The sequence below is a fragment of the Carassius gibelio genome, chromosome A4, assembly GCF_023724105.1.
Source record: "Carassius gibelio isolate Cgi1373 ecotype wild population from Czech Republic chromosome A4, carGib1.2-hapl.c, whole genome shotgun sequence".
In the NCBI taxonomy this organism is placed as follows: Eukaryota; Metazoa; Chordata; class Actinopteri; order Cypriniformes; family Cyprinidae; genus Carassius; species Carassius gibelio.
The window spans coordinates 9,629,877-9,646,259 of record NC_068374.1 but is presented as its reverse complement, the minus strand read 5'-3'; the positions used below and the strand labels follow the sequence as shown (position 1 = coordinate 9,646,259).

Below are 16,383 nucleotides of genomic sequence, written 5' to 3'. Positions count from 1 at the left end.
ATTATTAGATCTTTTTCAAGTGGTAATTTTATTTACAGTTTTTTTTATTTACTAAAATATGTAAACGTGATAAAATATGTATAATCTGCTGATTTGATCATACAAACCCGATTCCAAAAAAGTTGGGACACTGTGAATAAATTGTGAATAAACACAGAATGCAATGATGTGGAAGTTTCAAATTTCAATATTTTATTTAGAATACAACATAAATGACATATTAAATGTTTAAACGAAATGTTTTTATAGCAGTCTGCAAATGTCTGGGAACTGAGGAGACAAGTTGCTTAAGTTTAGGAATAGGAATGTTGTCCCATTCTTGCCTAATACAGGCTTCTAGTTGCTCAACTGTCTTAGGTCTTCTTTGAGCATCTTCCCCTTTATGACGTGCCAAATGTTTTCTATAGGTGAAAGATCTGGACTGCCGGCTAGCCATTTCAGTACCCGGATCCTTCTTCTAAGCAGAAATGATGTTGTAATTGATACAGTATGTGGTCTGGCATTGTCATGTTGGAAAATGCAAAGTCTTCCCTGAAAGAGACGACGTCTGGATGGGAGCATATGTTGTTCTAGAACTTGGATATACCTTTCAGCATTGTTGGTGCCTTTCCAGATGTGTAAGCTGCCCATGCCACATGCACTCATGCAACCCCATACCATCAGAGACTTGGGTTGTCCTTGTCCTCTTTAGTCCGGATGACATGGCGTCCCAGTTTTCAAAAAATAAATTTTTATTCATCTGACCACAGAACAGTTTTCCACTTTGCCACAGTCCATTTTAAATGAGCCTTGGCCTAGAGAAAACGCCTGCGCTCTGGATCATGTTTAGATATGGCTTCTGTTTTGACGTATAGAGTTTTAGCCAACAACGGCGAATGGCACGGTGGATTGTGTTCACCGACAATGTGAAGTATTCCTGAGCTCATGTTGTGATTTCCATTACAGTAGCATTCCTGTATGTGATGCAGTGCCGTATAAGGGCCCGAAGATCACGGGCATCCAGTCTGGTTTTCCGGCCATGACCCTTACGCACAAAGATTGTTCCAGATTCTCTGAATCTTTGGATGATATTATGTACTGTAGATGATGATAACTTCAAACTCTTTGCAATTTTTCTCTGAAAAACTCCTTTCTGATATTGCTCCACTATTTTTCGTGGCAGCATTGGGTGAATTGGTGATCCTCTGCCCATCTTGACTTCTGAGAGACACTGCCACTCTGAGAGGCTCTTTTTATACCCAATCATGTTGCCAATTGACCTAATAATTAGCAAATTGGTCCTCCAGCTGTTCCTTATATGTGGGGAAGTCGTGGCCTAATGGTTAGAGGGTTGGACTCCCAATCGAAGGGTTGTGGGTTCTAGTCTCGGGCCGGCAGGAATTGTGGGTGGGGGAATTGCATGTACAGTTCTCTCTTCACCTTCAATACCACGACTGAGGTGCCCTTGAGCGGCCCCCAACTGCTCCCTGGGCGCCGCAGCATAAATGGCTGCCCACTGCTCCGGTGTGTGTGTGTGTGTGTGTGTGTGTGTGTGTGTGTGTGTGTGTGTGTGTGTGTGTGTGTGTGTGTGTGTTTATGCTACCTTTTGGGGACATGGATGTGTTTTTTTTACCTTCCATGTGGGGACACGATGACCAACTGGGGACAAAATCTGTGTCCCCATAAGGATGCCCATTGGAACTGATAGGAAATAGCATGCTAATATAGCCTGTGCAAATTTCTTAGTTCCTTACTTGTGACCCCAGAAGGTGGTTTTACCAGTGTTGGAGTGTGAGGGTGTGTGTTCGGATTTGCCCCCTGAGCCGGGTCTTGGTACTGCAGTGTGCATATTTAATAAATCTCCGCCTCATATTTACATGTATGGCGGGAAACTAAGAAGACGTGTTTCCCCCTATGGCTCGGTCCTGGTAGAGCATTGTGCATAATAAATAAATGCCAGATATTACATATCAATAAATGCTACATATCTTGGACACAAGGAAGTTATCTCAAGTTAACTGCTCAGCTTTTGATGGATATCAATCATGTATTATAGTAAATTAATAAAGTATGATGAATATAGACTATCGTACGCTTCGACTATAAAAATTTATATAATTTTCAGACACTTTGTATGTTATAGCCTAGTAGGATGTTTAGATCTTGTTCTACAAGCAGCCATAAAATATCAAACTGTTTTACCAAAACGTTGAAAAACAAACACCTGCTAAACATACTCAATTACTAGTACTGAAATCAGAAACCAATGTTGTAATTCATGTTATGTTAGTATCATGTTAGTAGATCGCGTTGCTGATAGCTTTAGGCTAGCTAACAAGATAGCACACGTGATTACAGTAGGTACAGCCTGTCCACGCAACGCAGTAACCCCACCCATTTGTATAGCGCCCAATACAAAGTAATGATAAAGCTATGAAACAATGTATATTATGTAATTATTGTTATCCTACCTTAGACATGTTGTCGGCGAAGATAATGTCCAAACTATCGTTTGATGTCAACAGGGACGGACTGACAATCTGTGCGTTCTGGAAAAGTCCAGAACGGCTGTCCGTTTAAACTTATGGAAAAAAGGCACAGTATAAACATATAAACTACCGGTATTTATTTACTTCAGATCACCGTTCGCGGAGCCGGTATACGTCACCATGGTAACCGCGGCGCGACTCAAGTTGTTTTGCTTAGAATTATGGGTAGTGTAGTATTTCTCCAGAAGATCGCAAATAACAAGGTTGATTTTTATACTTTGTGGCTTTTATGGGAGCAGAAACTTTCGTTTCTCAGCCTCGTAGCTCATGGTCAATCTAACTTGGATGGTTTAGGGGTCTCCAAACTTTTTTAGCTACTTTTTAAAAATGAAAGTGGCCGAGAGCTATATGCAATAATTAAATCTATAAAAAAAAAAATAACTAACATAAATAATGTCTCATAACTCTCATATTAACAACTATGCCAACTGTTTTAGACCTAAACGAGTTATTGTAAGCCTATATGTCACCTTTAATTGACATATAAAAAAATTATTATACTGTAAAAACACATAATTATTGTTGATTTTATAGTACATCATAACTGTAATTTCATGATTATAGTGACCAAAATGAGCATTGTTATCACATAATCCTGTTCAAAAAGTACTAATACTACACAATAAAATCAATTCACCAAGTTTTATGTCGAAAACCAGCAAATAACAAATAAACTTACCATCAATATGCACTTTTTGTTTGCATAAACATTAAAATAGTATCATTAAAAATGATGGCCAAATTTGAAAGGAGTGTTTTGCAACATGTTATCTATTAACATGTACAAGTTCAAATAAAGTTTTGACAAATAGTTTTTATAAAAAGATTAACCTTGCATATTTCAGTCTTTAAATCATTTTTATAAAAAGGATGATTCAAAAAAGAAAAAAAAAACTGACATTTACAATACACATTAGCTTATCTTTTATTATTAAGAGTAAAATTCGGTCTGATTTTCCCGTGGCGTCTGTCGTTGCCATGTACCATACACTCTCCACAACGACAGAGAAGTATTAATAGCCTAGCTAATGGATTTCCACTACCGATAAACGCTTGCTGTAGTTTGGTTGCACCCCCATCCTTCATATTGACTCGTTGCATCTGGAAAAAATTAGTGGGTCGCTTCAGTTATTTGAAATAATGAACTTCAGCGCGCAAAATACGCCATATGTGAACGGCCCTTGGCGAGCTACCTCCAATCAGGCCACGAGCGACGTGTTGGAGACCACTTTAGACATTATGTCTGAAAATAAATATCCTAGAGAGAAAATGAATTGGATTTTCCTGTTCTGTTGGGGGCCCCCTTGGAGGATCCACTGAGAAGCAGCTCAATTTAGCGCAGAATTCTCTATTTCTCTTAAAAACCCACAGATGACTATGTGATTTAAGCTTGTTAAAAGCCAGATGAAATATCACTGGTATTCTCAACATACTAACGTAATAAACAGGCGAAACATTGTTCCAAGAACAAACCAGTGAGAAGACATTTCACTCCACAACTTATGAATTAACTGAAGTAAAACAAACATTTTTTTTGGCAGAAATATACCTGTATAAATTCATATTAAAAATGCTATTATATTAATATAGTCATGTAGGCCTATGTAATGCAGTAGGGTAATGTTTTTTAAGAAGTTATGGCAGTTTATTTATTTATTTATTTATATTTATACTAAATGTTTGGGCTACTGTTTTTGATAACACATACAATAGGTTTATAGAAAATCAACAAAAAAATCAATAAATATTTTCATAATTTTTCAGGAATTGTTGATTTTTTTTTAAAACACTTGTAAGTCTGAACCAGAATATCAAGATATTTTATTATTTTGCATATGATGGTGTGAAGTAAAAAAGCACCACCATGTTATATGTATAATAAATATTTGAGTATGACAAACACAAATCCCTTTTATTTTATCCCTTGAGGTAGCCCTCGCACACAAAAGGGTTGGTTGGAGGATGGAGACCCCTGGTATATAACTATGTTTTATAATTATATGTTTGTGTAATTTGGGGTTTCTGCCTGCAGTGACGTTTCATTATTTGCATTTTATGGCATTGTACATTTTTGTTTTTATTTGAAGGCTGAAGCTTCATTAATAAATACAACCCCAATTATCATCATTGGTTTGATATGTTACATGCTGTGAATACTTTGTCTGATAGGCTACAGTATTGTGGCATAGTATCAGGACATCCTGGCTAGTGTCTGTTGCACAGGGGCGAATGACCGGATGATGGGCCTATTTGGGAGATACTCCAGGGCTGTTTTTTAGCCCCAGTCCGTCAAATCTATTTACTCTGCAGCATAACTCCACTGACAGCGAGATTTAACTTGGTAAAAGGTGATGATCCAGTTTCGCACAGTAGATGGATATAGTAGGTAAACACAGTAGTGCAAATTAATTATGAAATCTGCACTTATCTAAAAACATTTGATTTCAGTAAATTTACAATTACAATGTCGACTTCTTCAGGTTATCAGGTTAACGCACAGTACACAATCTCTGAAGGCAGAAACTCTCCTTGAGACTGTCACTAACTGACTTCACAAACTCTAACCAAAAATAGTTACACAAAACATATAATTGTAATGAATACACATTTAAAATAATTTTTATGATTAGATTACATTTAGGTGTGCATATTAATCACATGGATTTCTTTCATTGGCTTTACTTTTTTTTGTTTATTAAGTCATATACACTGGGGAGAAAAAGTACTTGATAACCTGCAAAATCGCCAGTGTTTCCCACAAAGTATAGGAGTCTGTATTTTTAATCATAGGTACTCTTAAACTCTGAGTAACGGAAACTAAAACAAAAATCCAGAAAAAAAAAAGAAAAAAAAAATCACATTGTATGATTTCAAAATCATCATTTTGCAGTTTATTGCATGATATAAGTATTTGATACACCAGAAAAGCCAAACTTAATTTTTGGTGCAGAAACCTTTGTTTGCAATTACAGACATCATACATTTCCTGACGTTCTTGACCAGGTTTCACACTGCAGCAAGGATCTTCAGCTCCCTCCAAACATGCTCTATTGGGTTCAGGTCTGGAGACAGAGCTTGAGATGCTTCTTACGGAGCCACTCCTCAGTTGCCCTGGCTGTGTGTTTCAGGTCATGCTGAAAGACCCAGTACAACCCATCTTCATTGCTCTTATTGAGGGAAGAAGGTTGTTGGCCAAGATTTCACGATACACGGCCCCATCCATCTTCCCCCATACAGTGCAGTCGTCCTGTCCCTTTTGCAGAAAAGCATCCATAAAGAATGATTACCGACCATGAAGCATGGAGGTGGAAAGAATTTCCACAGCAAGAATTTCCACCTCCATGCTTCATGGTTTGGATGGTGTTCTTGAGGTTGCACTCATCCTTCTTCTTCCTCCAAACACAGCAAGTAGAGTTTAGACCAAAAAGCTCTATTTTCATCTCATCAGACCACATGACCTTCTCCCATTCCCCCTATCTGTATGAATGAGTATGTGGACAAGTGTCTTTTATACAGGTAAGGAGTTCAAACCGGTGCAGTTAATAAAAAGTGGAGAAAAGGAGGGCTTCCTAAAGAAAGACTAACAGATCTGTGAGAGCTGGAATTCTTACTGGTTGATAGGTGATCAAATGCTTATTGTCATAAACAATAAACTGCAAAAATATATTTTTTTAAAATATACAATGTGATTTTCTGGATTCTTATTTAAGATTCTGTCATTAGAGTAGAGTGTATACCTAAGATAAAAATGACAGGCTCTTACGTGGTTTGTAAGTGGGAACCTGCACAATCCCCAGTGTATCAAATGCTTTTCCTCCTCACTGTAGATACATGAGGGGAACACTTATTTTAAAAGTGCCATGTTGACACTGTTTTGGAGTTGCAACACTGAGTTCAAATGACTGCAAACAATCCCATATGATACTTCATCTGGTGCCCACTCTAAAGCAAAACTATATTCTTTCCAGTTATTAATTTAAAATAACTTTCATATTATCTGTAATCGAATGTGTTCCATCCTACAATTCCTCCTTTAAAACCCTTGCCTCACACTTGAATTGCCAGGCAGGAGTTTATTTTACTAACGTGATTGTTTCTTTAACCAACGTGACAAAATATTTTGTCTTTTTTATTTATAATACAGAGCTTAACTGTAGAGACCTACATTTCAGTTGGATAAAGGAGGGTACATAAATGAACCAATATCAAAAGCGTATGTTGGTTGATTGTTGTGGGTTTTTCCATCTTCACACACACACACACACACGAGACCGGTGTATGTCCTGGTTAAGACTATCCGGGTCCTCACATAGTCAACCCCTCCCCCACACCTATACCCGCGCGCGCGTCTGGAGCTAATGATTGCATCTCGTCACTCACTCACTGGAGGAGCAGGTGAAAACGCAGCAGAAATCAACATGTTCGTCTCCAAGGTAAGCTAAACACTTTTATTTCAAATGTAATTCGTATGTTAACATCATAACAAATGCCACTACCATATATTATGGAGAAGGTTAATAACAAAGCAGGCCTTTGCAGTTTTCTGTCGAGTCGGGCTAAAGTCAGTATCATGTTAGATAACGTTAGTTTGCTAACGCGCCTATACATGTGCAATGTAAATGGAAACTATTTAGCTAACTACCACTACCAAGCGACTTTTTAGATAGGCACGATTGAAACTTAATGCATGCCATAAATCCTTTTTTTTTTTTTTTTTGCGTGTTGTATAATTTAATCACAAATGTGATTGATAATCGATAAATGTATGTTTTATATGATATGCACACTACAGTAGTTAGCTTGTATGTTAGAATGGACTACTATGACAAATAGCAAGTTAAATAGAGCAGGGCCGGCCCGCGGTATAGGCAAATGCTAAGGGCGCCAGAATGAGTGAACGAGTGAATTTTTTTTTTTTTTACATATTTTTTTTTTTATAATAGGCTACTATTTAAAAACCATTAATTCTAAATAATACCAAATAAAGCAAAAAAAAAAAAAAGTCCGGCTTTTCAATCTTCCCCCGCCCATCGAGTGCTTGAAGTGCGTCAGAAACAGAGCGCGCGCGCACGATCAGTTGGTAATAGGTTGGTTTCACGTGACGTCACATTGCTTCTTCGCGAACGCGCGAAATTCAGATGGAGGGCAGGAAGTGAATTCGCGAGGATCTGCCGTCTGTAAAAATGCCCATGTTTTGTGCAGTTTACGGCTGCTCCAATCGTTCTAACCGTGAAAAAGGAAAGGGTTTTTTCAGAGTTCCAAAGATTGTCGTCCATAAAGGTGAGAAATGTAAAAAGCTCACAGAACAACGACGTAAAAAGTGGATTTTAAACGTACGTCTGCGGTCGGGAGGAGCAGAGTCTGCTAATGCCCGTGTCTGCAGCGACCACTTTGTCGGAGGTATGTTTGCTAGCTAACTTTTTTGTGGCTGTGTTTATATATCTATATAGGTTGTCGTTAAATGCAAATTTACTTAGTAATAATTATTACGTTACCGGTAGTCTAATATGGACTTCATTGTGACTGTTTAGGCTGCCCTAGCGCTTTGGTTGACGTTGAGTCGGTAGACTGGGCTCCGACAGTCAACCTCGGTTACCAAAAAATTAAGCCCAAATCAGAGGCATCTCTGCAACGAGAGCAGAGGATGAAGCTCAAGGAAGACAAACAAAGACGGTCGGAATGTGCAGAGGCTATGTTGAATCTCCAACAGACAGCTGAGAGCCCGGATCTAACGCAGACAGCCGAGAGCTCCGAACCGAAGCAGTCAGCTGACATCTCACAGTCAAAGGACATCAGTGGGAATGGGACATTAAATGATCAAGGTAAATTATTGTGCTAAGATGTGTAACTAGCATTATTATTAAATGTTACAAATGTGATTGTCAGAAAATCACCCTGTGTAATTGGACCAGACAACTTGCATGTTTGTAAAAAGGTTGTCAATAAGATAACTTCATATAAACGCACATAATTCATATTCATGAATTTCTGGTGAAACTAATATATTATATAGAGTCATGCAAAGTGAGATAATTCATGCCGATATCTGTTATAATTGAAATGATTATGGCTTACAGCTTATGAAACCCCAAATTCAAAATTAGAATATTGTGAAAAATGTTTTGCCTTTTAAGTTGAATTATTCAAATAAATTAACTTTTGCACGATATTCAAATTTTGAGTTTCACCTGTTATGTTTCACCTGTGAGTTTCACTAATTATGTTCCCGACTGCTATATTGCAGACTATGCAGATGCCGGATGCCAGACGGAACTAACGATGGATGATATTGAGAAAATGGAGGATGTTCTGAGACAGAACACAACAGAGCTGGGAGATCTTCGGACCAAAGCACTGGACTCACAGTTCAACCAGGAGTCCTTTGAAAAAAATGAAGACAAGACAAAGTTCTACACAGGGCTTCCCAACTTCTTGGTTTTAATGCAGATTTTTGAGCTGTGTGAACCCTACATCACATGTGGTCCTATGTCTGTGCTGTCTAAATTTGAACAGTTCATCTTAGTTTTGATGAAGCTAAGACTAAATCTCCCGCTGAAAGATTTAGCTTTTAGGTTCAAGATCTCTCTGCCCACTGCTTCTAGAGTTTGGCATAAAGTAATTGACATACTTCATGACAGGTTAGAATTTCAAATTGAGTGGCCAGAGCGGCATGTACTTCAAGCTACAATGCCAATGGCATTCAGACAGGCATTTGGATGTAAAGTTGCTGTGATAGTTGATTGTTTTGAAGTTTTTATTGAGAAGCCCTCTAATTTACTAGCCCAAGCTCAAACGTGGTCAAATTACAAGCATCACCATACTGTAAAATTTCTGCTTGGTGTTGCACCCCAAGGCTATGTCACTTACATATCTTGTGCCTGGGGAGGGAGAGTCAGCGATAAACAGATCACAATAGAGAGTGGCCTCCTAAAAAACCTGTTACCTGGAGATATTGTTCTAGCAGACCGTGGGTTCAATATTGGTGATAGTGTCGGATTTTACTGTGCTTCACTACAGATACCTGCATTTACCAAGGGGAGAAAACAACTGTCAGCGTATGAGGTGGCAGAAACTAGAAAAATAGCAAATTTGCGTATTCATGTCGAGAGAGTCATCGGTTTAGTCAGAAGAAAATATCAGATTCTGCAAAGCAGGGCTATGCCCATAGAGCACATGGCAACAAAACCAGGTGAGGCACTAGCAATGATTGACAAGATTGGGGTTATTTGCTGTGTCTTGTCTAATCTTTGTGAGTCTGTTGTCCCATTAGAGTAAGGAGGAAGGGAAGGAGAAGAGGGAGGGACATCATTTTGTTAATATGTTTCAAATGTAATATTTTTATCCAATAATCCAATTGTACTGGCGATATCTATTATATGTAATGAAATGGATTCCAATGTACTATTGCACACCATGTTCTTGTAGTTATTATAACACTTGTTGAAAAATCTAATCTTGTAAATAAACCACCATGTATTATTCTGTATTCTCAATAGCATTTAATCATAACAATATTCAAAATGTCATGTCTCATACAACAGTATTGATATAACGGCAATGTATCACACAGCCCACTTTCAAGAGTGCCTGGAACTAAGTAAATAATGTTTCATCATATTTTACACATGTAAGTTTGTAACTTGCTGTCCCAGTACTTCTGGAAGTAAACAGTTTCTAAAAAAGCACTCAACTTTAGGAATCACATCATCCCAAAGTTCAAAATCAGGCAAAATCCTTTCCACAAAAATGTCATGACAGTTCCACACAACAAAGTCACAGTACTCAGCACCTACAATGTGAAGCTGTGCCTGAACTTGGTAGTAGTAGTCATGACTTCGGTCCAGTTTAACATTATCTCCATCATTGACGAGGCAGAAACTCTTTTCCCCTGCACACATGCGCAGATTGGCTTCATCTTGGTGAGAGTGTGGGCACTAAAATCACAGTGAGAAGAACATATGAAAAATAGATTAAAGGAAAACACCATCGTTTTTCAGTATTTTACTATGTTCTTATCTCAATTTAGAGAAATTAATACATACCTGTCTTTTTCAATGTGTGCACTTCATCTTTGCCCAGTGCGTTGTGAATGTGTTAGCATTAAGCCTAGCCCGATTCATTCCTTAGGATCCAAACAGGGATGAATTTAGAAGCCACTAAACATTTCCATGTTTTCCTTATTAAAAGACGGTTACATGAGTAGTTACACGAGTAAGTATGGTGGCACAAAATAAAACGTGGCGATATTTTAAGTGGATAAAAAATGAGAACTATATTGTATGGCGGAAGAGCACTTAGTTTGCAGCACTTCGACCTCAGCGCGCAGTAACATCATCGCTCCTAAAAACCCACCCTCCCCCACTTAAACTTCTGAAGTCAGGAGTGATGATGTTACTGAGCGCTGAGGTCGAAGTGCTGCAAACTAAGTGCTCTTCCGCAATATGATGTAGTTATTTTTTTATCCGCTTACAAAATCGCCATGTTTTCTTTTGTGCCACCATACTTACTCGTGTAACTACTCATGTAACGGTCTTTAAATAAGGAAAACAAGGAAGTGTTTGGTGGCTTCTAAATTCATCCCTGTTTGGATCCTAAGGAATGAATGGGGCTAGGCTTAATACTAACACATTCACAACGCACTGGGCAAAGATGAAGTGCACACATTGAAAAAAGACAGGTATGTATTATTTTCTCTAAATAAAGATTCGTTTTCCTTTAACAAAGATAATTTCTGTGTTTTTGCTCAGTTTAGGACTTGATACTAGACTCGTACTAGAGATATAGGGAATTTAATACAACAGAGACTGTAATGTTACCTTAATCTCGCAGATGCCAGTTCCGTGACAGTCACAAGCGACAATCCCATCAGGGGAGGACCCCATGTATGGCCACTTGGGGTTCAGCCAGAGACCACTGTCCATACAGGAGAAGCCTGCATGCTCCCGAACCATCAGCTTCTCATATGCTCCTCTTGCTTGTGCTTCATGTTTGCATCCATAACTGTACACAGTACACATGCAACACATGAAACAGAAAATTATTACTTTGTATTGCACATGTACAGCAAGTTCAGTGATTTAAATGCCATTAACCTAACCCCTATACTTAGTTCTAATCCTGCATAACCCTAGTTTTATAACCCTATAACTAATGTTTATCTTTCAGGGCTGTCCATACCATGAATCAACTATGAAAACAGTAAACATTTGTTCATGCCTCATACCCCAAATCTTACCTTTGCCTTTCCCTAATTCAAACCCTAAATACCTTGTAGCGGCTGTGATGAACCTATATGCTTCTGGGTAGCATATGCCCTTGATCAAGCTCTTGGATGGCTGCTGGGGGTTGGTCTTAAGCACTTGTTTCAGCTTTGAGGCCGTTACACGTCCTGCTCTTTGCCTAAACCAAACCCTGCTTGCACTCTGACTTCGAGTTGCCCTCTCTACAGCCTGAACATGAGACAGGGTGAGCTCTTCTAGCAGAAAATCCTGGCATAGCTCTCCAAGCTCTTTGGGGGGTAGCTGCAGAGTCTCCGGTGTTCTGTATTCAAGAACAGTTTTAGGAAGCATGCAAGATTTGGGGATGAATTCTTTGTGGTAAGGCTCCCTAGCCATCAGTGCTGCACTCCTTGGACAGTTTTTGCTTAATGTTTCAAAAAACCTAGCATATGTTTCTGACCCTCTCTTAACTCTTGGGCATGGTAGTGATTTCCCAACCTTGTTGTCAGTTGTCCTGCCATCAATGGAACGGTCAAGCTTTATTTTTTTTGCTTTTGCTGAGGAGAAGTCAATCAGAGCTACTGGAGCAGCAGGAATCTGAAAATAAGTTAACACTGTTAAACAGTGTCCCAAAATAACATTCTCTGTCCCACATTAGGTTTGCTGTGAACGTGTCACCTTACCTTTTTTACATGTGATGGCATCAGCCACTTGCACTGCTCTGTTGTGCAGGAAGCGGAATCTCGCATCTTTACCCCAACTTCAATGGAAAAAAGAACTGCCCCTACATGAGAACACGATTCTGATAGTCTGTGAACAGAATACAATATGACATTTTTTAAACCTCAAATGCAATCTGCACAAGTGGCAAAGTGCCATATATATCAGCACATTTTGATTATGTGCAATATAGCCCACTTATACTAAAATGGATGGAGTAGCACTTAACATTAATCAACATGTTTATTCCTTAAAGCTCTCTCTCCGCTGGTTCTGAAGTACACAGTATGCTAGCAGTACGGTGTGTGTGTGATCTCGTTGTAAACATCCCAGCCAACATAAATTACCTACCCTGCCATGCAATTGCAATGAGCTGCAATGACTTCTCCAACCTCCTTCGCAATAATCCAGGTCTTCAGAGGTGTTTCGCTTGACCTCTGAGAGTGGTTTACCTTGGAACATAGACGACTGTCAGACTAACGTCGTCGTTAAGATGTGTTGCATTACTGCTAGCGTCTTAGCACAAAAAATATAAGAACACTCACTCTGGCGAAGACCAAACGATGATCATCGTGGAGCCGTTTGACACCGAGGTTGTGGACCCATCCGTTGACAAAAAAGTTGTATGCCTCCATACTTTTGTAGGCCTTCATTTGCTGTCTGGTGTAGTACGATGTCTGAAGGACCAGATAGTTGGTGATGTCAACAGCCTCAACTGTCGGTAAATCTTTCAGTTCTACTGAAAACTCACTCATCTTCATGAGGTACGGGTCACGTCCAACATATCTGTTAATTAACTCCTTGTATCTATATCTTGAAACTGGATCTAAATCCGTACAATACTGACTTTCTGCAACGGTTTCCTCTATAGACGTATTCTCCATGTTTACTTCCTGCCCTCCATCTGCCTTCTTCCCGCCCTCGCGCGTCATCTTAATCACGTGACTGAAACCCTGCTATTTGATCAACTTCTGATATATATTGTGCATAAAAAAGAAAGTCTGTGCTCTGTGCAAAACGTCCATCTGCATTTAGTATTCTTGCTTTTAAGTATCGTGTCAATGTGATTTTTTTCCTGTCTTTCATCATGAAATGTTGGAGCACCAGTAGGATAGAGAACAGGGAAACACTTTGCCTCATTGGATTTATCAGACAGCAGCCTAACAGGACTGTTACCTTCACCTGGAGCTACGTTTAGTACATCTTGAAAATGTTGATCAATTATTTCTGAACCAATGTCAACAGGTTGCAGTGATGTGTCTGACAAAAGACCACTTTGTTCTTTTATATATGTTATATCTTCCTCTGGATCATCTGCAGCTTCTTCCTCATCTTCATTTTTATCTGTTAAATCTTGTTTCTCCATTTCAAAATCATCAGCCTCATTCTCTACTTCACCGTCTGCATTTAAAGAGTTTACCCACTGCTCATTAAACTCCACATCATTATACCACTTATTATGTCTCACCAAATAAGACAGCGCATGTCTGACACGATCAGTGCTGACACATTTATATTCATAGTGGCCCTTATACGTTAATTTTCGTTTCAGTTTTATTCTTATCATGTGGTCATCACATTCATTACGTGGAAGAATATTTGAGACATCTGCGATATTAACAGGGACCCAGACAACCGGGCCGTGGCAGCCTTTCTGATTTCCACGGGGAAGCTTCATAAAAGGAATATTGCGTGCGATAAGATGTTCCTCCAATGAGTTTAGACCTTTTAGCTCTTTGGGAATGTCCACCAAATGCATGTTTGCGGCACTCTCTTCAGGCAATTTTCCACCAAGAATTTTACGATGGCATGTGTAGCAAATCCACAATTTACGAGCTTCATTACCTGATAAATGGCATCTATTCTCACATTCATTATTGCATGTGTGTAAATACTTTTCTGTGATGCATCTTTCAGCCAAATCTGTGATTTGTTGACCTCTGATTTTATAGCAATCCCTTTTACATTCAATAACCTGTTTTCTAAACAACAAACGATGACAAACAGAGCAAACAAATTCTGGACCTGTACTGACTTCTTGATGGAACTGATTAATAGTGAAATTGATATCTTTCTGTCTTTCCCTCTGTTTTGCAGAAATTTCAGATCTTTTTTGTATGACAATCATTCGAAAGTTTGCATTGCCGTGGTATTTCGTTTTAGAGTATTCACGTACACTTGCTTTAAAGGTGGGGGTTTTTTTTATATTTATTCTTTGAATATTCACATACATTTGCTTTAAAGGTTGGTTTTTTTTTATATTTATTCTTTGAATATTCACATACATTTGCTTTAAAGGTTGGGTTTTTGCGATATTTATTCTTTGATTTTTCACGTTTTGACTGCTGTACATTAGTATTTTTCTTATATTTATCTCGAAGATTATCAAGTTTTTTCTGCTTAAAATCACTATCTTCACAGTATTTCTTTCTAATGTTTTCAATCTTTTTCTGCCGGTAATCACTGTCTTTGCGGTATTTCTTTCTAATGTTTTCAATCTTTTTATTCCTGTAATGACTGTCTTCACAGTATTTTGATCTTAAGCTGCCTATTTTTTTCTGTCTGAAGTCGGAGTCGGTGTGGTATCGGTCCCGTTGTCTTTTACACTTAGAATAGTCTGCAGTGTCATCTAATTTTCTTTTTCGCAAATTGCGACTTTTGCTCTAATCATCCACTTCTGTATTACATGCTTCTGCACAGACATTTTCTTGATTTTTAGGTTTAACACACGTAACAACTTCATAGTGATTTCCATTGCAGTGCTTCAAATAGATTGCGTTATCTGTAAATAACTGTTCGGTAGGTATGTGTGTATTCCATCTGTCACCATTAAAGGTCATTATATTTATTTTTAAAAGGTCAGCTGCACAAAATATTTCAACATGACTGCCCCACGTTCCAGAAAAATACATTTTAGACCGAGTCACATAATCTTTCACTGATCTGTATTCTTCTGATAGATATCTCACGAATCTAGAACTGTTAGCTTCCAGATGTTTGACAACTGCGCGTCTAATTGTCAGGTGTTTCTCTTGGTTTCCGCAAACAGCTTCGGCTATTGACCTAAACAAGCAATTACCATCTCCTTTAATACACTTTGTTTTGCACGGTACTCCTAAAGAAGAAGAATGTGTATCTAGAACACCAACGCTTTCATTAGTCAGTCGTAAACGTGCACACAGAGCGTCCTTATCTGCTTTATTTAATGGTTTGAAACTGAATTCAGCATTCACTGTATCTCCGATGATGATGACATCATCCAATGATAAATTCGCTTCCTGATCTGCAGAGTTTAAACTCAACTCGGTATTCACTGGGTCTGCAATAATGACATCATTCAACGTGCTAACATTTGCAAGTTTTGACTCAGTTTGCACTCGTCTCTTTTTCTTACTTGAATCCAAGTATGTCTGATCCAGTTTGTGCGCACTTGCTTGCTTGTCTCCACGTCAGCGTTTACCGTGGTCTTTGATACACTTACTGTGCTCCGCTGTGCTTGTAGCTAAATCATGCGCGACACCTACTTTCTCTTTTTGTTTACCATGTTCTCGCACACACTCGCGATCCTCCACTGTGCTTCTGGGTGAAACATGACTGGCACTGGCTTCCTGATCAGACTCAGAACTTGTCTCAATAGTTGTGGTCTTACCAATTACCGTTGCTTTCACAGACGTCACTTCAAAATCTGTTCCCTGGGCATTCAGTGACATGGCAAGATTAGTAACATGATTAAACAACATGTATATGTCATCACAATAGACTACAATGCTTCTTCCATTACCTTCAGGCATACCTTTACGGTTACGTGAATGGGGATCGACTACAGCAAATGTTGACCCTGCCTTTATCACTGCACAGATGTACTCTTTAATGTTTAACAAACATGCACCACACTGAAGCAGAGCCCTCTGTAGAGC

At 38.7% G+C, this 16,383-nt stretch overlaps 2 protein-coding genes across 2 annotated transcripts; one reads left to right on the top strand and one right to left on the bottom strand.

The window, feature by feature from the left end:
* Positions 1-7,613: 7,613 nt before the first annotated feature.
* Positions 7,614-9,987, top strand: LOC127969253 (uncharacterized). The gene is made up of 3 exons (XM_052571101.1): positions 7,614-7,928; positions 8,060-8,350; positions 8,773-9,987. Exons 1-3 carry the CDS (start codon positions 7,712-7,714, stop codon positions 9,801-9,803), a joined length of 1,539 nt encoding a protein of 512 aa, XP_052427061.1. The 5' UTR covers positions 7,614-7,711; the 3' UTR covers positions 9,804-9,987.
* Positions 9,988-10,004: 17 nt separating this feature from the next.
* LOC127969671 (uncharacterized) lies at positions 10,005-13,431 on the bottom strand. Its single transcript, XM_052571735.1, has 6 exons — positions 13,012-13,431; positions 12,818-12,918; positions 12,430-12,556; positions 12,245-12,343; positions 11,345-11,528; positions 10,005-10,462 (listed from the first exon to the last, which is right to left on the bottom strand). Exons 1-5 carry the CDS (start codon positions 13,396-13,398, stop codon positions 11,511-11,513), a joined length of 732 nt encoding a protein of 243 aa, XP_052427695.1. The 5' UTR covers positions 13,399-13,431; the 3' UTR covers positions 10,005-10,462; positions 11,345-11,510.
* Between the last annotated feature and the right edge of the window lie 2,952 nt (positions 13,432-16,383).